Source organism: Anguilla rostrata, chromosome 5 (assembly GCF_018555375.3).
Source record: "Anguilla rostrata isolate EN2019 chromosome 5, ASM1855537v3, whole genome shotgun sequence".
Lineage (NCBI taxonomy): Eukaryota > Metazoa > Chordata > Actinopteri > Anguilliformes > Anguillidae > Anguilla > Anguilla rostrata.
Genome location: NC_057937.1, coordinates 16,783,567 through 16,808,080, shown reverse-complemented (window position 1 = coordinate 16,808,080; position 24,514 = coordinate 16,783,567). Strand labels below are relative to the sequence as shown.

At 48.3% G+C, this 24,514-nt stretch overlaps 1 protein-coding gene across 1 annotated transcript in view; it reads right to left on the bottom strand.

Annotated features, from left to right (window-relative positions):
- Window positions 1-23,000, bottom strand: part of bcar1 (BCAR1 scaffold protein, Cas family member) — a 102,256-nt gene extending 79,256 nt beyond the window's left edge. The window contains exon 1 of the mRNA XM_064335413.1: window positions 22,473-23,000. Within this exon, the coding sequence (XP_064191483.1) occupies window positions 22,473-22,484 (12 nt within the window). The 5' untranslated portion in view covers window positions 22,485-23,000. The remainder of the gene's footprint in view (window positions 1-22,472) is intronic.
- Window positions 23,001-24,514: the final 1,514 nt, after the last annotated feature.

Below are 24,514 nucleotides of genomic sequence, written 5' to 3'. Positions count from 1 at the left end.
TCCCTCCCCCCACCGTCCGCCCACCACCCCCCCACCCCCCCCGGGGTGAGAACGAGGGGAGGGGGGAGATGACGATGGAGGGGGAAACGCGCAGGACGGAGGCCCGGAGGACAAACAGGGCCCAGAAACCCTCTTCAGCCACAGCTCCGGAAAAAATGAAGAGACCACCTCAGATTTTCGGTTTCACAGTTCATGTAAATATGTGTAAAATCCAACTTTTGACATTCTTTCATGAACTGTTGACCACATTTGACTTTAATTCCAACCCAAAATATTTGTCCATCAGGACATTTATCCCATTTGCAGAAGTGACAACTGGTCAAAAATACACAGTGTTGTTATACATTGAATACTACGAAGTGAACAAGTGTACACCCATAAATAATAAAAATAACAATGTCTTTGGAAGGGCTCAACGATCAATATTTGGTGGAGCAACCACAATTCTTCATCACAAAATATGGGGAGGTGTCTTGCTTTTTTCCAGAAGCTGTATATGCCTCCCCACCTCCATTCTGCCCTCTATCAGTGACACAAGCTCCTCTCCAACACCCACAATGTACACAACACGAAGACAACAGCTCAGTAAGATCCTGTATCGGTTGCCTGGGGCGATGGGAGCCTATTCCAAATCTCAAATAAAGGAATGAAGTGCATGTTTAAAAAATGGTGTAGTTTGACATGAGAGTGGGGTTTTTGTTAACGTAAGATCTGGGTACCATTTAGGGTTCAGTGGTGAACAGGAGGGTAAAGAGAGGGTACACTCAATTTTCATGCAGGAAACTACTGCTAGTGTACCCTCAGGAGTTTACCTGAAAAGCTGGAGGGGAAACCAGCGCGAATGAACACGTGAGAAACAATCCAGGTGACTCTGCGTTCAGCATGCAGTGCCGTAAATGCTGCAGGGAAGAGCATTTGAAATGGCTGTGTGTTTTACAAGTGCGTTCAGCAAGATCACATGGTACGACACTCAACCTCTCTCCGCGTTTCCCTCCCACACTGAGCGCTCGTCCTGCTGCGCCTCTGCCTCCCACACTGGTGCCCCCTGTGGTGCTCTCTGGGAATTGCAGGGCAGAGTGGGTTTTGAAGTGCGTGGCTGAAACGCACGAGCACTCCACCCCATAGGGCCACAAACACTCCCCCCCCCTCACTCGAATGTGCATGTACCCACATTCCCATGTGTTCTCACAGCAAGAATCTTTCACGTACATGAATATTCACTCATGCAACACGTTTTTTCTTTCTCTCTCTCTCACTCTCTCTCTCTTTCTCACACACACACACACACACACACACACACTTACACTTTAAGATGTTCAGCAGAAAGCACTCTTGCACATATTGGTACATTTTCTTATGAGCAATAACACACACAAACACACATACACACACACGCACACACACATGCATGCATACACAGGCATGTTCTCTTACACATTCTCTGGCACACACACATAAATAAGCATGTTCACTCCCACACTCACACACACACACCCTCTCCCACACATACGCACCAGAAACACACATAAGCACGTTCACTCATAGACACACACATTCCTACACATACACACGCACATACACACACGCACACACACTAACACACATAAGTATGTCCACTCATACAGACACACACTTTCCCACATGCACACACACACACACACACACGCCCACACACACTAACACACATAAGTATGTTCACTCATACAGACACACACATTGCCACACGCACACGCACACACACACACACATTCCCACACACACACACACACACACACACACATTCCCACACACACACACACACACACACACACACACACACATTCCCACACACACACACACACACACACACACACACACACACACACACACACACACACACACATTCCCACACACACACACACACACATTCCCACACACACACACACACACACACACATCCCACACACACACACACACACACACACATTCCCACACACACACACACACACACACACACACACACACACACACACACACACACACACACTCCCGTGGGCTCTGATAAGCACACAGCTGTGCAGCGAACTCCTCCGAGCTCTCCGCGGGGAACAATGGCAGGCGAGTGATATCAGCCCTGGCAACAGGGATCCCAAAACAGCGCCCGCTCCTCTGAACAGACTGTGTGTTCCGAGGGCAGGACGAGCCGAGCCTGGCGGTCTGTACGAGACGCGTCCTGGCTTCAGATGAATCAGCCCCCCCCCCACCCCACACTCCCCAGTGTCAGATTTATACCCCCCCCCCCCCCCCCTCGGCGGTCAGGTGCAGCAGACGTGTCGTCCGTATGAAAAGGCCGAGGCGGACACCAGAGACAGGGTCCTGCTCGCCGCCCCCAATTCTCCAACATAAAATACTCCCGCAGCTGCTACGCACAGCCACCCGCTCGTTCCATTGGTCAAGAATTCACTGACTCCGCCCCTCTCTAGCCACACCTCCTTGTGACAACCCACCCAACCCCTCACTGAGTTCTCCTCTGAACCCGAAGACACAAAAAGTAAGTAAAACAGCTAATAAATAACACTGTTTTCTTTCAGGACGGGGGCGCACAATGTGTTATTAGAGCCGCAGAAGGGAGCGACTCAGACTTGGAACCATCGCTCGCCATTTCATTTCCTGCTTTTTTCTGCTTTTTTATGAGGTCACCCAGCATTCTGTTCTTTGGGGAACAGCTGCTACTGTTCATAGTGAGGCTTTTGAAACATTTTCTTCGGTCAAAGACTTCAAAGACATGACAATATATTTTACTGTCCTCCGTCGCAACAAAGAAATGATAATTGCAGAATAGAGAAAAGGACAAAAAAAAATGTTGCCAGAAAAACATCTGTCTGTCTGTCTGTCCTCCAACAACAGGCGTGGAGATGACAGGATCTGGCTTGGCGTAAACAATCTGGGAGAACTGTTTGCGTTCTGTTAATTTAAGGCCTCTGTGAAAAAGGACAGATTTACTGCAGAACGCTGGTGACATAACTGGGCGTAAGACTAACCCACCCCACCCAAACCCGCCCCCCCCTTCAATACACCCCAGTCCTCCTGGAAACTGGCGATATTTCCCCTGCTGCCACCAACACAAGCCTGGCTCCCTTGGTCCTCGTCAGCAAGGTCGAAATGTTGTCGGCAGGAATAAAAGACTTCAAATACAGTCTAAAACAGACCCTACCCCCCCCCCCAAGCCCCACATGCATGAGCCTGGAATACTCTGCAGACGACGTTGCTGAAAATATCTTCCTTGCCGCAAATATTCGGTCCTCCCCTAACATTCGGTCCCGATAGTCACATTCCAGTGTGACGGTTTACCAAGCTTTTACGATTCCAAGCTTGTCATATTGAGAAGACGAATGTTGGGCTGCGTTGAAGCAAAAAATCAGAATTGTCAGAAAAAAAATGGAATTGTGAAAAATACTATCTTAGCCTGACCCTGGCCCACAGCGCAAACAAGGCGGACAGTCGTAAATCTGACACAGAAAAACATTGACTGACATCGTAGCGTGGCTATAACATGCATGCTTCCAACTCCAAATTCCAAAAACACAGGGACCACCTGTGAAAATATTTGTGTGTTTTAATTACCTGCTGCTTTAAATAATAATAGAACAGTCCATTCTACTGTTCAAAAACTTCAGCAACGGGATTTGACCATCATAAATAATTTCACATTACCCATTGTCCAATTGGATAATGCACTTTAATGATTCATTTCCTGCCCTTCGCCAAAATGAAAGTATAACTAGGAGCTAGACAACTTTGAGGAGATAGCAGTAAGCAAATGAAGATGCCCATAAAATTGGCAGTTTAATGTTTTATTAGTCCCTTGTTTACACTCAATCACCTTTTGAGGCAATGACAGACAAAACAAGAGAGATCATTTGCGTGAACACACACACACACACACACACACACACACACACACACAGACACACTCTCACACAGACACACACACACACACACACACACACATACACACACACACACACACACACACACACACACACACACACACACACACAGACACACAGACACACACACACACACACACACACACACACATACACACACACACACACACACACACACATACACACACACACACACACACACACACACACACACACACACACAGACACACACACACACACACACACACACACACACACACACACACACACACACACACAGACCACCACTGTAGATTACACAGGAGTGGAGGTAGAAATACAAACACACAAGCCATAAAAGTGGCATTCCTGCACCTTAACCATCCCCTGCACTCCCACTAAATACCACACATACACAACATACCCCCCCCCATCCCTCCACACTCCACTCCTCCCCTAAGCCTCACACAGCTCAACCTGCTGCCTGCTCTTCATCCGCATCCTGTTTTAGCACGAAACACAACAATATCCGCGACAGGAACAATGCCGTCGGACCCCGGCCCCCTCCCCGCGCCAGGATGTCCCATTGTTCCAGCTGCCCCTCTCTTTCCCTCGTGCTTCAGGAAGCGAGCCGCGGCAGACGCGGAGGGGGTTTTTCTCTCCGCAGAGCCACGCGCCAATCCCAGGAGCTGCTCGGGCCCTGAGGACTCCGCAGGGCCGTGACTATGATTAGCAGATGGTACCGCTTCAGGATGCCCACAGGGCAGGGCAGTCAATATTTAAACTGCTGACTACTTCACCTGAGGGAACTGTCACTGGAGGGTTTCACACGCACGCACACACACATGCACACACACACACGCACACAGACAGACACACACACGCACGCACAAGCACACACACGTACAAAGACAGACACACACACACACAGACAGACACATGCGCACACACACACACACACACATGCGCACACACACAGACAAACACACGTGCACACACACACATGCAGATGTGCATGCACACACACACACACGCACACACACACATACACACGCACACACACACACACACATACACACGCACACACACACACACACACAGGATGCTGGTTCTGGGTGATGTGTCCCTGCTGTGGCTGTGCAGGCCGCTCCTGTGGGACAGATGGCAGTGTGGGTGCTGGAGCGCTGCCCTAACCCTCCTCACAGCTGCTGTCAAACACTCATGCATCTGCATCCACTCTTCTACCTCCTACACTGCCAACTGTCCTACTTTACAGTACCCTGCGTGCTACACACACACACACCCACACACACGAACACACACACACACACACCCACACACACGCACACACACAAGCACACACACAGACACACAGACACACACGCACGCACAGAAGCACACATACACACACACGCACGCACGCACAACACAAGCACACACACACACACACGCACGCACACACACACACACATGCACGCACACACGCACAACACACGCACACACACACACACACACACACACACACACACACACACAAGCACACACACACGCACGCACGTACGCACATAGACACGCACACACACACACACATAAGCACACGCACACACACACACACTGGCACACACACACACGCACACACACACAAGCACACGCACACACACACACACAGCGGCTCCCACTCCCCCCTGCACCTGCACACTGGCAGGCTCACACCATAATGCAGCTGAAATATGGGGTGGAGGGGGCAGCACTTATCCTCTGACTACCTCTCTATCCATCGGCACCTCTCCCTCCCCATTTCTCTCCCGCGCTCCCTCCGTCTCTATTTCTGTCCCTACCTATCAACTCATCACTCTCTTCCCCCCGCCTCCACCTCAGCCTCCTCTCTCGCTCTCTGTCTCTCTCTCCCTCCACCTCTCTCCCTCTCTCTCTCTGCGTCTCCCCCTCCCTCCCTCCCTCCCTCCCTCCCCCCTGCGTTTCCCTCTAAGGCGAGGGCCGTTCTCTGAATGAGGAATAGATTGCTTGCCCCCAGAGTTCACTCTGGACTCCCTGCTTCAGCTCAGGCTCCGGGGACTGCTGATGAGCAGATAAACCCCGGGGGCGGGCAGGGAAATCGGGGGGCCAATCGAGGGCCGCGAGGGCACCGGGGAGGGGGCGTGGCCTCTCAGCGTCAGCCCGACCCCGCGCAAAATAGTGCCACTGACACGTGTCCGTCAGATCCAAACAGGTGGGCACTGACACAGAGCAAACTCGCAACCTGTAAAACGTGTCGCACAGCCCGGGGAACAAGTCAGCCTCCTCCCTTCTCAAGGGCTGATGGGAAACGGCCCAAATCGTGCACTTGTGAATTCTAAAATAGAAACAATTTCAAAGCCTTATGTAATTTCACCTTCAATTTGAGCCATCTGTGCACTTCGAGATCAGAGAGATACAGAGAGAGAGGAGAGAAAGAGAGAGAAATTGAAAGAGAGAGATGGACAGAGAGGAGAGAAAGAGACAGAAATTGAAAGAGAGAGAGAGACAGAGAGAGAGAGAAAGGCCCTGGCGAGATGCACGTCACGGCACCATGCACTGGCCATAAGAGATGAACAGGATCGGTATTGACCTCCAGGCCCCTCGATTCATCATGCAACCAAACAGGGCAAGGGGGGTCACTGTGGGTCAGCTGCCCTCTTTAGTTTAAATGAGCTCACTGGGGCCGGTGACATCACCACCCCTCCAAACCCCCCCCCCCCCCCCACCCCCTAACATCAAGCTCTATGTTACCGTGGTGAAGAATGTGGCCAGTATTTCCAACAAAGGCATTTGAATTATGTATTTGTATGTATTTCATTATATAGCTTGCCTGATTTTTTTGGTATGGTTCATACTTGCCCAATGCTAGTCTAACTGTCCATTTTATTTTACGTGACGCCATTGGGATAATGTTACAGTGAAAACACTGGTAAAATAAAATGTACATTTAGACCAGTGGAGTGCAACTTATAAAACTTGGGTGTGCAGTTCTTGATTTCTTGTACTTTTATCTTTACACAGCCTGCAAAGCAAACCTATTCTTTAACTGGAATTCAGATTCTACGAACTGGAAATAAATTAGAATTAGACCATTTTAGGCTTCAGAACTGGAGATCAATTAGTATTTAAACATTTTAAACTGGAATCAAATTTGGAATTTAATTTCTCATACTTAACATTTGAAATTGGGATTTTTCTAATCAACATGTTATTGTCTGACATTAGTCGTTTCTTAAGGCAAAAATTGTGTAACACAAGCCATCTACGATACCACTGGAAAGAGCCTGATTCCAAAAACTCTGGCTATATAAAAAACACACGCAAGGATATCAGGATACCTTGTAAATAAGATAAATAAATTCAGGAACTTCAGGAATGAGCAATCAGGTTTGGGTTCAATTCCATTTTAAGTCAGGTGAACTGAATTTCAAACGAAGTGAAATGACATCCATGAAATGACAAATGCCTATAATGTTCTATGAGTGTTTTTCAATAAATTAATCAAACTTAAATTCATTTCCTGAATTTAATGAACTGACTGAATTAAATTAAGGGATTAATTGTGGAACTGGAATTGTGCGTGGGGCTGTGGCTGGGTGGCTCATTCAGTTAAGGCACCATTCTTGTTTTAAAGCGTGGATGAGCTCCATGGTCCAGGATCAAATCCCAGCCATGCCAGTGGTGACTGTGACTGGTAACTCTGCAGGGTGATATATAATTGATATTATCTCTATGCAATATTTGCACTGTTTAAGACTCACAGGCTGCAGTCTTGATGAGAAGCAGTGCTTGACACAGCATACTGTTCTTCGGAGGACAGTGCGTGTTTGTCTGAACCCTGGCCAATCAACAGCTGAGGGCCCAGTTATGAGGGCTGATATGCGATTGGCCATTGGAGAAAAGGGGGCGGAACCAAAAAAAGCACAAAAAGGCAGTAAAGCTGTACTGAGAAAGCTTCACTGCCGCGCGTCAGTCACGGTCTGCTGCAGTAATGACAAGCTGTCAATCATCATTCTGTGGGAAAACGTTCCTGTTCGTCTCAAACAGGACGGCAAGCGAAGAAAAATCTACAGGCTACAGGGGAAAGAAAGACAGACAGAGAGAGAGAGAGACAGCGGGGGTGCAAACAAAGAGAGAATGAGACTAGAGAGGCATAGAGACAGAGGGAGAAAGAGAGATTGACGTCGCTGTTCTTGATAAACTGTTGATTGCTGCGAGACGCTGTCTGTTGTTAAGGTTGGGGAAAATGAACAGCACACTGACGCCACGCCAATGAAAGGACATGGAAATGAAAACAACGGCTGAGGGAGAGATAGAGAACACGGGGAGATGGAGAGACAGGGAGAGGGGGAGATGGAGAGAAGGAGAGAGGGGATGAGAGCGGAGAGGGATGGAGAGACAGAGACACGGGAGATGGAGAGACAGGGAGAGGGGGAGATGGAGAGACAGGGAGAGGGGGAGATGGAGAGACAGGGAGAGGGGGAGATGGAGAGACGGGGAGAGGGGGAGATGGAGAGACAGGGAGAGGGGGAGATGGAGAGACAGGGAGAGGGGGAGATGGAGAGACGGGGAGAGGGGGAGGGGAGTCGGCCAATCTTGGCTCACTCACTCTCGCACTCTAATCTCAGGCCTGTGAGTAATTCCCTTCATCGTTTCGCCCTCGCTGCCCCTTCCCGAATTCCTCCGCCGGTCATCCTCAGCTCCTCCACCCGTCCCTGGAGCTCCATAGTCAGATTCCAAATAAACAGTGCCTGCAAACTGCCCTCTAGAGCTCCCCCTGTTGGGACGGCTGAAGACTCGTCAGCGCCCCGCAAATCAGCACACAAGCGAAGCGGTATTAGCGATACTGCTGGTCGATGGTCCTGAAGATAAAAAAGAGCACTTTAGTGCCGATTTGCAAAATGCAGTTTACCAACAGCTAGCTAGCTAGCTAGCCCCTGAGTGCAGGCTACTGATGATAAAATGCTGTGTCACATTCTGACCTGCGGTCTCACTGGATGATTTATTCACATGACCCAGGGCACAGGCCTTCACAACAAACCACGGGGGGAGAAAAGCAGGCTCGCGACCACAGACACTGACTCCTCAGCGTGAGAGGGACCGTTTGATCCAAAATCCACGGTTCCCCTGGAATCCCCCTCTTCCGACATTCTTCCCACAATGCAGAGATCCGGGCTTTGCCCCGAAACACTCATTACGGCCTTAAGAATAATCCCCAGCCCATTCCGAGCGTGCCAAAGCAGGAAACAATCCCGAAACGTCCGCGCTTCAAAGGAGATCCCGGCAAACGACCGTGCGGCCGGAACCGGACCCAACCGGATCCGCAAACGAGCGTTCGTCCTCACACAGGGGACTCGATGCAGGCACCCAGATGAAGGGCGGAACTGCTTGCTGGTCTATGTGCTGAGGCTCCTCTGACGCTCCCACTAAGAGCCACCGGTGAAAGAACAAATGCAGCAGCAAAGCCGTCTTTCCCAGGGGAGACACGGGCTCCTGTGAAGCCTCCGCACTGCCTCTCCCGGCAGAGGGACAGACGCTATCTCTGCCCAGCAGAGATGAGAATCCCTGAACTGTCTGACAGGACAGCGGTGTGTGTGTGTGCGTGTGTGTGTGCATCTCTACATACATTTTCCTTGGAGTCCGTGTGTAGTTTCGTATCTCCTTGAGCATGAGCTTGCATGTGTGTGTGTTCATTTGCTTGTTGGCTGTGTATATGTAGGTACATCTGTTTGAGTGTAACACACACGCACACAAACCCACACACACAAACACACACATGCACACACACACACACACCCATCTATCTGTGATTGTGTACATCCTAGAAGCTACCCCATAGAAGCTCTCATAGATTGTCATTACAGGAGAAGAAAGGGGTTCCAGGGGTGAGGCTAATTTCACATTTCCAAGGATGACAAAAAAAGGAACCTCTGAAAGCTGTGTTCTACGGCGCACAATACACACCGCGCGACAGATCGAAAAGCCATCCGCAAATCAATTTTCCTTCAAATGGGGCCTCTTTGTTGTCCATAAACGACTCCCTCCCCACCCCCCCCCCAACCCCCCCCCACCATCCGTAAAGCCGCGGTACTAATGCGGAGCGTCCTTTCACCGTTTCAGCCTAATCCCAGAGCCGCGGGTAATGCAGCCGGGCCAGACTGCACCCAGCACCCGGCCACGTTCCCCCGACGTTCCCCCGACGTTACGCCGACGCTGGCGGTGATAAAGCGGGGGGGCGTGGCTCCGCGTAAAGGTCACGGCGGCGGACCTTCGCTGATGAAGTCGCCACGGTTACAAGGAGGCTCTACTTCCCGTCTCCCCCCCCCCTCTTCAGTAAATCCCCCAATCACACCAGCCCAGTCTCCGTAATCAAAAAAAGGGGTCAGGGGGGAGAGAGTTAGACGGAGGAGACTGGAGAGAGACAGAGAGAGGGAATCACTGGCAGAAGAATGAAACGTTTCCATTTAATCTCCGGAGGAAAGTGATTACATCTGAGGGAGAGAGAGGGCTGCAGGAGCAGGGCAGCTGCGGTGGAGGTGAGGGGGTGGGGGCAGTAAAGGTAGCGATGGGGGGCAGTAGCTGTATTGCAGGAGCAGTAATGCACTGGGTGGAGACGGGACAAGGCGCTTATTTGAAGGGTAGTTCTATTTAAAGTGGAGACTGGAGCAGTAGTTGCCTTTTAGGCAGCAGTCATGTAGTGAACGTGGGTGGTGGCAGTATGTCTATTGAAGGGGGCCATTATATGGTGAGTAGGAGAAAGGGTCAGTTGTGGTAGCGGTGAGGGAGAGGGGTGGGGCAGTAGCTGAACTGAATGGTAGTTATAGAAAGGGGAAATTGGGGCCGTTGTTGTACTTGAGGGGGCATTTATGCAAATAGTGAGGATGGGGGCAGTAGCTGGGGTGGTGAGATGGGGCTGGGGCAGTGACCATAAGTGGCATCTGTGCATTGGGGTTAGGCAGCGCCGGCAGTGGTGGAAGGCTATGTGTGGAGCCGTAATGGAGGACCAGAGGCATGACTGCGTTCTTCATTACACTCCCCCCAAGCGGAATTAAATAGTAGGTGTTTGGAATGCTTTAGAAGTCAGTGTTCTAGAACACCATTGTTTTCAATTACCAGTAGTAATTGTTACATCAGCATTAGAATGCTAAGTTAAGAACATTCCAATCATATATTTGTGATCTTACACCTGATAGGTTCAATTACAGCACCGAGGGGGTTTTTACAAATAAAACGGACCTATCACCTCCGGCCCATATCTGCGGGAGATAATCAGGTCTGGCAGGATTCAATTTAATTTGGTGAAGGCCATTAAACTTCAAATTTAGATCAATTTTATGCACCAATGGAATAGAGAAAAAAAAGCATTTGCCTGAAAATTTGCATTAATGAAAATTATTTTTTTGTTAAAAATGAACTAATTACATTTTCCTTAATAAAAAGGCATAAAAAGGCATTTCTTTGTTTCGGCCTGACACAGCTCCTAATGCACTATTGCCAGTTTTAAATGAAAAAAAAACAGGAAATGATGTCATCTGTCAATGGCATTAACATAAAATTAGGTACAATGGGAATGAGGAGAGGTAGGAATGGGGCATTGTGGGATGGAGACCGTTGGTCTTCCTGTTTGTCCATATTGTACCAATACAGTGAGAAGCTGCAGAATTCTACTGTGCAACATTGAGGACAAAAACTCCAACTAGGCTCATGCATCAGCAGACTGACATCACAATATTTGATTTCCTAACATGAGGCAGAAATTTACTTTACTAAGGGATTCTCACGGATCAGTACTCAAATGCTCATCAAACAAACTCGAAAAAGAATAACAAAAATCTATTCATCGGTATTCATAAAGGAGAACAAAAAAAGCCCTGCATAAAATACAACAATTCACAGATATTAATTTTCCAGTCTGAACGTTTGAGTGAACGCAGACCTCTTTGCAGTGAGTCATTATTTACACAGAAAGAATGCGTTTCATACAGTGCTCGGGGTGCAAAACGTAGGGTCTGATTATTTGAATGTTCAGTCTTAAGAGGCACAGAACACCTAAATGTGAAATCAAACTGCCCCACGGTGCCTGCAGCTTGCCTGTCTTACTGTAACTGCAGGCGCGGAAAATGCAGCGAAGGAATATCAACAGAGTACCTATCCCCTGGAGCCTCTGATGCACCCTGGACTGAAAGACTATACCGCAATGCCACGTCTGAGGTATCCAGCGAGAATCTGCCGTAACGCTGGAGTTTTGGCAAGTGGCAACGCCAAACTACCAAATGTTGCTCAATGTTCATCTGAAACTAATAAAGCTGTTCTTTTTTTGTCTTTTTTTTAAACATTTTTTTTTTAAAAAGCTGGTCAATGGTAAAATGTAACCGTGTAAATAAGCAATTTTAGTAATATGAATATTTAATTATAACATTCATTTGCATAACATTATGCACGTATATTGCTGAATGATATTGCATTTGTAAAACATGAAATGGACTCCACGTGCGTGTGCGTGCATGCACGCACATGCACACGCACACGCACACGCACACGCACACGCACACGCACACGCCCACACCCTGCAGCGGATGTCCGCTCACAACGTGCACGCCATCATCCTCACACCGCCGTATAATAAAGCCGCATAATAAATACATTTGTCGCAATTATTCAATTCCATAATGGAGATGTAAGTGGTTAAATGGCTGAGCGGGCACTCTTAGCCTGAGCGCGGATTGCGCGCGCGCCGCAGAGCTCACGGCTGCAACGTGACAGACCAGGAAGCCGCCTGCGCGACGGTAAAACCGTTCCCCGTTTTTCAGGTGCCGTTCCCAGAGTTTGCGCGCTTGATTGGTTCCCCTGACAGAACAGAGCCGGACTAGCAGGGCCCTCGGTCAGAACGTAAATCTCTCCTTCAGGCCGGCGTTCCACGTTGACACCTTCCACGTCCAGACAAGCGCCCGCACGGACCGGAAGAGGAGGACCTCGCACCGGAGTCGAGCCCGCAACCACCCGGACCCGATGTGGGGGTTTTTTTGCGTTTTAATATTGGTATCGCTTGCCTAACCGAGGCCAGCTCTGTTTATTTTAAGCAGAATGTCCCGTCCTCGCTCCGAGCCCCCGCCGCCCGGCCTCGGGTGCGGAGCTCCAGAACCACGGCGGTGCTCCGAAGCCACGACGCCCGCGGCATCTGGACGCGTCGCTTCAGCGCGCGTCGGAGAGAGAGACGGCCGCCGTGGCGTGCAGCGGGGCTTCGGGAAATGAGTTTGGTAGAGGCAGCGTTTTACAGGGGAGGTGGGGGAGGGGGGTCCCGCAGGAGTGGCAGTGTCAATGTGTTCGTGGGGGGGGTGGGGGAGCGGCAGGGGAGCGGTGGCAAAATGTCGTGTGAATTCTAAACGGAAACACGGAAAACTCAGGCTGCAGCTGCGCTCGTGTGGAGTGATGTCACTGCTCCCCCCTCTACCTTTCTCTCTCTTCTCCTCTCTTCCATCTCCTCTCTCCTCCTCTCTCACACACTCCCTCTCCCTCTCTCCCTCTCTCACACTCTCCCTCTCCTCCTCTCTCTCCCTCTCCTCTCTCTCTCTCTCCTCTCTCACACACTCTTCTCTCTCCCTCCCTCTCTCACACACTCCCCCTCCCTCTCTCTCTCTCACACACTCTTTCTCTCTCACTCACACACTCTCTCTCTCTCAAACACACACTCTCTGTCTCTCTCTCACACACTCCTCTCTCTCTCTCTCTCTCTCTCTCTCTCTCTCTCTCTCCATCTGACCCACCCACTCGCCCGCCCGCTCGCTCGCTCACTCATCCTCTCTCTGACAGCGGCCCTGCATTGCAAATGATTGTCGTTCCGCCGCCTCTAATCCCGTCCTTGCTGCCTGTATCGACAGCCCAATTCTGAGATAACAGAGTTGCCTGGCTACACCACCCCCCCCCCCCCCCCCCGACCCTCTCCCTCCCCCCAATCCGCGCAGCTCCTATAACTCAAACACGCGCCCCTGATCGATGGGCAGCCATTAATACTGCGACAACGCAGAGAGACGCAGATCAGCGGGGAGATTTACGGGGGCGGGGGGGGGGGGAAGACAGGCCGCAGCCTGCGATGGGGCAGTCTGGCACAGGGACCCGCCGTTGCTACACCCACTCTTTCTCTCTCTCTCTCTCTCTCTCTCTCTCTCCTTCTTTCTCACTTTCACAGAGACTCAGAGTAATGACGCTCACCACCACACTCCAGGTACAGCATCCAAAATGGCACCAACTGTCCCCTACACATACTGTGCATACACACACGCGCGCACATATACGCACACATGCACGCACCACACACACACAGGCATGCACATAAAAATGCGTAACTGCTTCGTTGCAGATTTAATTGGAATATGCTATTGTCCGTTTAAAACAAAGTTAAGTTTGAGGAAATCTTTAAAAGAGAATCTTCCTGCACATACATGCATATACTGACACACACAAACACAAACACACACACGAACATACATTTTACACACATATACACACACAAACATACATGTACACACGTACACACGCACTCGCACACATCCACACACACGCACACACACACACACACACACACACACACACACACACACACACACACACACACACACACAGAAAGCCCAGCAGGAAAAGGATTAACAGCACAGTGAAACAATGAATCGGGTCAGTAAGAGTTCACCATTTCATAGCCCCAGATAATGAGGCCAGGCTGGGACATTTCAGTGTGTAAGTATTTCCACTGCAAAACAACAAAATACAGAGAAATTCTGAAGAAACAAAACCAGCACACAAGGGTTTACTCCTCAGCTCTCCCCCCAGGTCTTCCTGCAGATGCTAACACTCGTACATGCCCCTCCGCCCCCCCCCCCCAGACCTGAGCACCTCTCAACGCTACAGAGCATGCTCGCCTCTCCGTATCAGGTGACCGACCGCAGACACATGTAAACATGATACGTGCCAAAATCAGAGCTGAGTCCCACAGAGTCTGGGTTTTGGGGTTCAGGTGGGTATTAGAATTTAAGGAAGCATGTTACCCCTTCTTCCATATCCACAAAGCGTACCCAGAAACCCCTTGAAACCCCCATGTTTCCCCTGCAGGGGGGCTGGCGGGGTATTAAAGACCCCCGCCTCCACCACCCCCAGCACAAGCTACCCCTGGACTGGACATGGGGCAGAGTCAGAGGCTGAAAAAGGGGTGCAAACTGACACCAGCCTTCAAAAGTGGAGGGACCTGCTTGAATTTCACACATCACTGCACCTCCCAACCCACCCCCTTGCCCCCTGACTACTCCACCCCCTACGCCCAACCTTCCCCCTGACCACAAGTTCCAAGCCTCCCTCCCAAATGCCCCAACAGCCCCAACACAAACAAACAGGGCTGCCATGGTGACAGGGAATGAACTGTCCCAGAATATAAGAGCTGAGCACAACGACAGGAGCAGCCAGAGAGCGAGGGAGGGAGGGAGAGAGGGAGGTAGAGAGACAGAGAGACAGAGATAGAGAGACAGAGAGGTAGTGAAAGGGAGCTTCCAATCGCAATGCCACACAACCAGACACAAGAGCCAGCAGGATAAATAACGTCAATGATCCCAACAACAACAGACAATGCACAAACACACACACACACACACACAGAGCACTAAACAGTGAGTAGAGTGAGTTCCTCAGGGAGTGCTGGTGTTGGGATGTGTGCTCTATGCCATGCAGAGACACAAAGGAGCTCTCTACTCTCCCTGGCTGGAGTGGGACAGTCCCCACCGTTGTCCATTGTGTCCCCCTGCACGGACTGCCAGGGGGCCGGAGCGGTCACAAACTGACCCTCATCCCACTCCCCATGCAAGCACACCCTTCCCCTCCTAAACTCCCTGTCTGCAGTCTCCCTCTCTTTTCAAGAACACATAATTCAGCCAATCCAACATTGAGTCAAACCTGGATTAGAGATTATCTGACTCTACTACATGACCTGATAAGATATCCCACAGAGGAGGAAAAATCCAGGTTCAGAAAGTAAAAGTCCTCCCTAGTATTTTGTTCCAGTCACCTGGATTTGCTAATTAGCACAATCCTTCAGCCAGGAGGTAAAGCTAATTAGTGAAATCAGGTGGCTGGGTTCATGGGTGGAAGAAACACAAGGCAGAACTTCTAACCCCCGGACTTAAACTTTCTACCTCTGCTATCCAACACAGTAAGGGGATAATTCACTTTCTGGAAGAGAAGCTTGTACACTGAAGTTAAGCCTCCAGAGCCTGTGCACATGTATATCACTCTTCAAAATAATACATTTAATCTCATTTTCAGCTGGAACTATTTCCTATCGCCAAGCAACCTGTGCTGAAGGAAAGTGTGATACTGCTTCTAATATCAAGATTGCTGCAGGATTTCCCTAGAAACCAAGAACTTGCATTTGTGAACTGAGAAGCAAAGAAGTACCAGCAAGATATAAAAACTGATTTTCATGTTTATAATTGTGAAGTTGACCTGCTTGTATGTATAGCCTCTAGAAACATAACATCAATATAAAAAGCTGCTTTGGAGTTAGTTGAGGTGCACTTTCTTGCTTCAGACCACAAATCCCTGAATGCCTTGGTACTCACCACTGTAAGGCTGACAGGTTGTCAAAAAATCCTGTAAGTATCTAAAATGTCTTTCATCAAACACAAAGACTGTCTGGGCCAATCCAAAACATACACTGAAACTGAAATATCAAAAAAAAATCCAGAAAGTGGAACAACTCTGTCAATTGCTCCGTTGTTCCACTGAAATATCTATTAAAGCTCTTGCTAAAATAACCTGCAATTTCAGTGTTGTGAACTCTCTCTACGCTGTAGAAAAGCGGACAATAGAAAGAATGGGCGGGCATGTTTAATAGAATAACGGGGCTAATGAGGAGACAGTGGGGACGCAGCCTTCGAACAGAGGACCAATGGGTACGGTGGGAGATCGAACGGCCGTAATGCGGTGGAGCGAGTGGTCATGGGAAAGAACACACAGAAAAACACGGTACTGCTCCCACACCGTGGGACGTGAATCAGCTGAGAAATGGAGACGAACGCTCAGCGCGTGGCAGCGGACGCCGATGCGTATTCATATCCATGTTCAATCCTGTGCCACCAGTCACAGCTGAAAAATATATCATTGTAATTCGCACTTAGGAGTTAGCTGTGAACCAACACGTGTGCTGAAGGTCTGGAGAATTATGATGTCTGCCGTGTAAGGGCGTACTGTATCTGCAAGGGAGAGCTTAGCACAGACAAGCTGCATGTCTCTGTGCGAGGATGGGTGTGTGAGTGAAAGGGATAGTCAGCAACAACCCAGCAATGGCTGTCTCTGAGATACAGGCTTACAGCATATGTATGTATGTATATATGTATGTCATTTAAAAGTATATGTTTCTTTTTAAATAAGTCCATTTAATGTATGTAATTGAACATTTATTTCATGCATTTCATGCCATACTGAATCAAACCGAAAGAGGGGGAGAGAGAGAAAGAGTAATACATGTGCGAGAAATGTTTTTATTCATATACCGTACAAGCAGAGAGAACAGCGTGTGTGTGTTTGTGTGTGTGTGTGCGTGTCTGTCTGTCTGCATGCTTCCTGCGCGCGGTGCCAGGAGCGGAGTTGGGATAAACTGACGCTCGCCAGCGAGCTCCACGTGAGCGGGAGCGGGAGCTGATAGCTCGCGCGGGTAACCGGGGCAACCCGTGTAAATAACCCGGGAGGCCTCAGTGGTGTCATTGATATGCAGACACCTGCCCCACTGACGGTCATTAATATGTATGCCCAGCATCATCTGTGACAGCAGGAAAATGTCAGGCTCCTGGAACGACCATATTACGAACAGCAGTGATACAGCCCCCCCACCCACTCAACCCCCCCCGGACTATCTGCAGTGCCCCGCTCTCCTCCCCCTCCCACAGGCAAGAGCGTACTGCAGGACCTGTCCATCTCAGGTGCCTGGTGTCTCTATCTGTCTGCTGACTCCTTACAGCAAAACACTGCATCCTCAGGCCCCTCAATGGTATGGTACGTATGCATCTGTGTGTCTGTGTGTGTGTGTGTACACGCGTGTGTATCTGTGTGCTTGTGGACTAATGGAACATGTCTTTGTATGTGTGTGTGTGTGTGTGTGTACATACGTGTGTGTCTGTGTGTGCTTGTGGACTAATGGAACATGTCTTTGTATGTGTGTGTGTGTGTGTGTGTGTGTGCGTGCACGCTCGTTTGTTTTTAGCAGAACATGTCTGTACATTTCAGTGTTTCAGGGTTCTTGCGTTTTCATATTTCGTGTGTGTGTTTGATGGAACAAGTCTGTATATGTGTGTGAGTGTGTGCGTGTGCGTGTGTGCGCGCTTGATGGACCATGTTTGCATGTGTGCATGTTTGTGTGTGTATGTGTGTCAATGGGACATGCTTGCGTGCGTAACATGTCTCTTCGCATGTATGTATGTAAGCTGGACCCGTGCAACATCCTCCATGCCTGCCTCTTCAGATGTGTCCGTGGACTCTCACAACTTCTCCTTATTCCCACAGTGCATTGCAAAAGCACGCACACCCCGCTGCTCGCAGCTTCTCGTGTCGGCTTCCATATCTGCCACAGCTTCACAGGCACTCTCTTTCAGCCTCTTCACTCATCTCTTACCTTTGATGATGCTAACGCTCAGGGCTAAACACAGGATTTAAATGAAAATGAGCCAGATTCAATGTTTGCAGGGGGAAGGAAAACTCAGACGAACACAAGCATACAGACAGGATTTAATGGCCTTTCACTAATGTCGGAGCAGTGAGACTCAGCCATCGCTGAAGGAGCATCCTTTCTCCCGCCTCAAGAGCTTTCATATTTTCCGAGGCAGTTTTTTTGCAAAGACGAAGCGGGGGCCACAATGATGTCACTCAACCAGCAGCGACTGCTCAGGTCCTCCCAATCACAGCTCTGTGAGCACAGTACTGCAGAACGGGCCCTGAACATCCCTGTTTCCAGTCCTTCCTCTCTCATTCTGCTTCTTCCTTTTTCTCTATCTCTCTCCAGTCACTCTGTGCTTCCGTTTCTCTCCTCAGTCCTTCATTTATTTGCTTCCCTTCCCTCTCTTCCCATCCCACCGGCTCACTATCTGTTTTTCTTCCACTTTCTTCTCTCACTTCAAATCATATTTTTCTCCCCCAACCAGCACTCAGTGGACAACGCCACTCCTTTCACACTTTCCTCCCTGCCCATCTCTCCGTATCGCCCCATTCACCCAAAGGAAAGCAGCTTTGCCCCTTCCATGGACAGTAGAGTGCTGGGGGGAGATGGACACGGAAGGTCACACAGAACAGATGCCTTTACTGGAGAGTGCAGTCACGCTCAGGCCTGGGCCAGGACTGGCAGCGTCTCTGAGTGACCTGCTGCCTGGATGACCGGGCCTGAGGACCTGACCAGCCGGAGCACACTGCCCACTGGCTGCCCGCGCGGCGGGGGACGAGCTGCGGCTGGGAAAGTAGCTGGACGTGCCACACTCGCTATCAGTGCCATTTGGCCACTTTAACTGGTGGGTGATACCGCACTGCCTGAACATGGGAACGGGCAGTGGAACTCCAAAGCATAGGCATCTGTTCGGTTTGGCACAGAATTCTATCCATTTAAAGGGCCTTGCAAAGACGAACTCCATCCATAAATGTATTTAGATACTTAATAAGATGTCTGTCTTTTTTCCCCCCAAATACAGCAGTGTTTAAGTGATATGCATTAGGATTATGTAAATAAACCACCAACCCATTTTGTTTCAAGACCCTGAGGATATCCGTCGATGCCCATAGCAACGGCGCTTCCATCAGACTTCCACAATCTGTTGTGCTCTGCAGATGAATTGGGAAGCAGGCCTGGCCTCGCGCGCGCGGCTGAAGAGCGGCTCTGCGTCCCGCGCTGGCGTTACCGCTAGCCCCGCGAGCCACTCCTCGCCATTCCTTCGGTAACGGCAACAGCTGTCGCTCTCCGCCGAGGCCCCGGGGGGGCACCAGGACCGGCAATCTGCTCCCCGTTTGTCAGATTCAGCGGAGGGCGAAGCTTAACCACGGGGAGCGAGGGCATGGGCTCCCAGCGTGCTCACGCGGAAGGTCAAAACCGCAGTCTAATTTGACTGAAAGAGCGCCTTTGTGCAAAGACAGGTTGGTGGAATTTTATACAGCCAGGGACAATGCAAAAGAAATGCACCATGACAGTGAATCATGCGAGCCCATTGTAAATTACACAGCGACAATTCATAAAGCCGTCAAGGAAATGCATAGCTCGCAGGACAATACAATCTCCCCACTTAAACTTCGCAACCGTGCCCGGCCGTATCAGATTTCCAGGACATGTCACTGCAAGAAGATAAAGACGTCAGCGTTCACATAGACAAGGAGCTGAAATTAACCTTGGGCACCCCGGGGGATACCTTTCCCCAGTCTAGGACCAGAGTTTCAAAAGTCTCACAGTAGGCAAGTTTCCCATTGATTTATTTTTTACATGTCACTGTTTTGTTAATTCAGAAAGTGCCAGACTGTAGCCTACATTCAAAAGGTCAATGGTGGCCATCGTCAATATTCTGTTAAAAAAAAAAAAAAAAAAAAAGGAATGTGTGATTAATGAATGCATTGGTCTAGGTTAAAATCAGCACTGCAGGCAGCTCCCACAAACAGATCCAAGATAAGCACACCATAATCCTAAACCTAACCGTTTTGCATATAAGGTGCAAAGTGGTTCAGATTCCGTGCTTATAGGGGCATTATTTATGCAGGTGCAAAGTTGTACTTGCTATTACGCTGCCAACAGATCAAGTTAGATCACGGTAATCTCTGAAAAAAGTCCCCCTGCGGGAGTATGCTGGATCAGTACTGCCTGCTAGGCGTTATTTTGAAAACCAGTCTATGCGTTCTCCAAAGTGGAGTCAGAACACATTCTTGCTCTCGAACCCTTGACATGAGCGGAGCGTTCTATTTTTGCAAGCAGATGATCCCTGAACTCTTCGCGACAGTATGCCGTTCTCGAAATCTTATCTCTTCCATCAGATTTTTTGATTGACCCAAGAAGACATCGCTTACTACTACACCAGGAAAACATGCTTGCGCGCGTTCTAATACACCGTGTTCTAACACGTCGTGTTATGCGGTGTTGACTGCATGAATAACATGGAGAATGTCAAGGTTAAAGGAACAATGCTTTCCTCGGGCAACCTATACAAGCGTGTCTTAAAGCTATGCATCATTTACTGCTGCGTCATGCATGGTGAAACCCAGGTTCCATGCGATTGGTTTTACCTTTGAAAAGGATTACATTTACAATATCTGGTATTTTTGCGGCTCTGAATATACAACTAGACATAATCCGCGGTCCATTCAAGAAAAATACAGTTTATCGTATTAGAGGGGAACTGTTTAGTCAGGACAGATACCTCGGGCAAGGGAGGTCGGGTGATCAGGCGCCGCTACAGTGCCAAACTCGTGGGCACAACCTTTTACAGGAAAATGAACAATGGAAAACAAATAATGAAGTGCGGAACTTCATGAAAGGGATTTCTGAGAGGATGAAGACTGTCTATTTAGTAGCCGGTTCTCTGGGGATTTCCTCGAAGAAAGCCATGCTTTTTGCACACCAATTAATGAAGTGATAGTTTAGTATTTTTTTTCAGTTGTACTTTTAAAGCTGACTGATGCGTTTAAAATAATAAAGCATTATTTTGCATAGAGAGCATTATTTAATCGCACTTTGAAAGCAGGCGGATATATTTAAAGTATAATATAATGCATGCTTTTCCATATAGTGCATTATTTTACAAACAAATAATAAACAAATAAACAATAATTGGAAACTTTCTTTGACAAATATACCACTCACTGACATAGTGATACATTCGTGAAAAACAGCCATGTAATTTAAAATTCAATAAAGATGAATTAAAAGATTAACAAAATAAAACCTCAGATTCATCCTAAAATAGGCTACATACTGTCACTTCACTGGAAAATAAGATAACTTCCAAGGTACAGGTCTAGCCTGGTGTTAATACTCATTTTGTACAGAAGCAAATATGAATTGGAAACAGAACTGCAGCAACAGCACAGACTCGCTCCTTCAGTTTACAAGTCAACTAATCCGTGATATTTCCAACTCTACTACAACTCAAAAAAAAATTCCAGCTACATCTGCGCTACACTCTGGATTTTTGACAGTGTGCCAACCTAGCGGCGCGCGGCGGAGCTCGCGTTCCGCTATTCTCTCCGCAGATTATAAGAAAATGGAAAACATTTGAAATAGCATAAAACTCGGTTCTTGAAGCTGCGCATAGCTTTATCTCAAATGCCGATGACTGGCATCTGTCTTAGAATAGGGTACTGCAATCATTACAAATGCAACCACACTCGGACATTGGTTTTTCTTTTAATGTCATACAAATCAGACACAACATTCTACTGTATCTATCACATCTGTGCGAGTTCTCGTTCTGGTAAGTAAGCATTTAACGAGCCTTCATAACCCAGTGCTTATTATGAGGTGCAGTTATGTGGCGATTTTACATCTTTACTTACCGGGACAGACATTTTACAGTAGCTGTGGTGCTTGGTTCTACGTTATGGTTGATGGAAGCAATTCTTCTTCAGGCGTTTAAACAGCAAAGCCGCTATTCTCTTCTCAAGCAGACAACTATAGTGTCGGTTTCTATTCCATATTGGTATGGTTCTGTATCCACGTCGAAGTATTCTATTTTTCAAATGTTGAAACCAACGTCAGGGATGTTTTCCAAGCACCTACAAGCAGCCTCCAGAATGCAGAGTCCAGTGCATGTAAGTGGTATTTACGGAGCTCCCCTTATCTCCGCTCCACAAAACAGACTTTCCTCCTTCTTGAAAATGTCACTCGGTTTGCGGTTTTATGTTCACCGGTTTCAGATACTTCGGGGAACGGAATCCTTTGAGCTGACGCTCCAAGAGCCGATTGCGTTCGGTGTTCGAAAGATCTTTGATTCCCAGATTTACTGCTGTAAATGTCACTCCGTTGCAGAACGAGACGGAGAGCTGCTCTCTCGCGCTAATGATGGAATCAGCAAGTTGGGCTTAAAGGGGTGGTCTCCCAGAGGGGGCAGCGCAGGCGCTTGGAAAACAGCGCTCTTCGAGGTTGCAGCTTAAAGGGCACGGTTTTCATTTTTGTCGGTGCGACAACTCCTTCTTGGGCTTACTCCTTTTAAGAATTTGAGTCATATTTGTGCTGTAGTATTTCCATGCCCAGCACTCGATGCACTAATCACAAGTTTAATGTAAACAGGAAACGTTCCAGAGATATGCCTATAAATTGATGCATTTATTTAGAGTGGTGTATTTCATACATAAATGATGTTGCAGTGTCAATAACACCAACATACCACGGTAATGGAATTTAGTGCAATATATTGAAATAAAATATTTTAGCAATACATTGCAATTAATTGGAAAACTATTGGCAATATCCGCTTTTGCAATAAAACATTTTTAAACTGCTGTGAGATATGTTTCTTGTTTTCCATTAAGTCATTTAAAATATATTTCAATATATTCCATTATCGCAAGGAAGTGGAAAAAACACAATGAGTAGCCAAAATGATCTGTGTATTTGTTAGAGGGCATTGTGAGAAAAAATGGGCATCCTCTCCACAATCCCCTTCTGTTTCGCTAATTGAAACCGCTCAGTGACACCCAAGCTCATGACCGCTAGAAATCACTACTTTTCCATGAGCCAGGCAAAAGCAACAGAAAAAGAAAAAGGCCAGAACCAGATGATGTGTTAGAAAATGCAAGCATACATAGGTTTAATTTATTGAACATATATTTGCCTTGGGGTGCTTAAACAGGAAAATACCATCCTATGTACCAATAGCATGTCCCTTGTGTGCGTAAGCAAGTGTATAGGTAATGTTTGTATTTTTAAATTGTATTAACAGGGCAATTTCCGGACAATTTAAAAATAATTGCGAGCAACGTAAAGCCATGCCAAATGCGCATTAAACGAACAGAGTGAAGTAGTGTTGTTAACTACAGCCCGTGGAACCTACCGCAATGCTTTCTGGGACACAGTGCTTCATGGCACATTGTCTGTCAATGGAGCGTTCCAAATGGGGTTAGTAAGTGCACGATGATAATTGAGTCATGTGTGGTCTGTAATTTTCCCTTCATTGCCTTACAGTCTGTGCATGTGTGTGTGTGTGTGCGTGTGTGTGTCTGTGTGTTTGTGAGTACGTGTGCGTTTGTGTGTGTGTGTGTGTGTGTGTGTGTGAGTGTGCATGCGTCTGTGTGTTTGTGTGTGTGTGTGTGTGTGTGTGTGAGTATGTCTGTGTGTGTGTGTGTGTGTCTGTGTGTATGTGTGAGGGCGTGCGTCTGTGTGTCTGTGCGTGCGTGTGTATGGTTGGCAGTAGGATCAGGTTTGTGAGCCCAATGGAAGTGACACTGTCTCTAGAGGCTTTTTTGGCACGGTTTTTTTTTAAACAAATTTCCCATGTCTCACACACACACTCCATCAACTCCAACACACACTCTATCAGCTCTGTCACACACTTCATCAGGTCTAACACACACTCCATCAGCTTCAACACACTCATTTC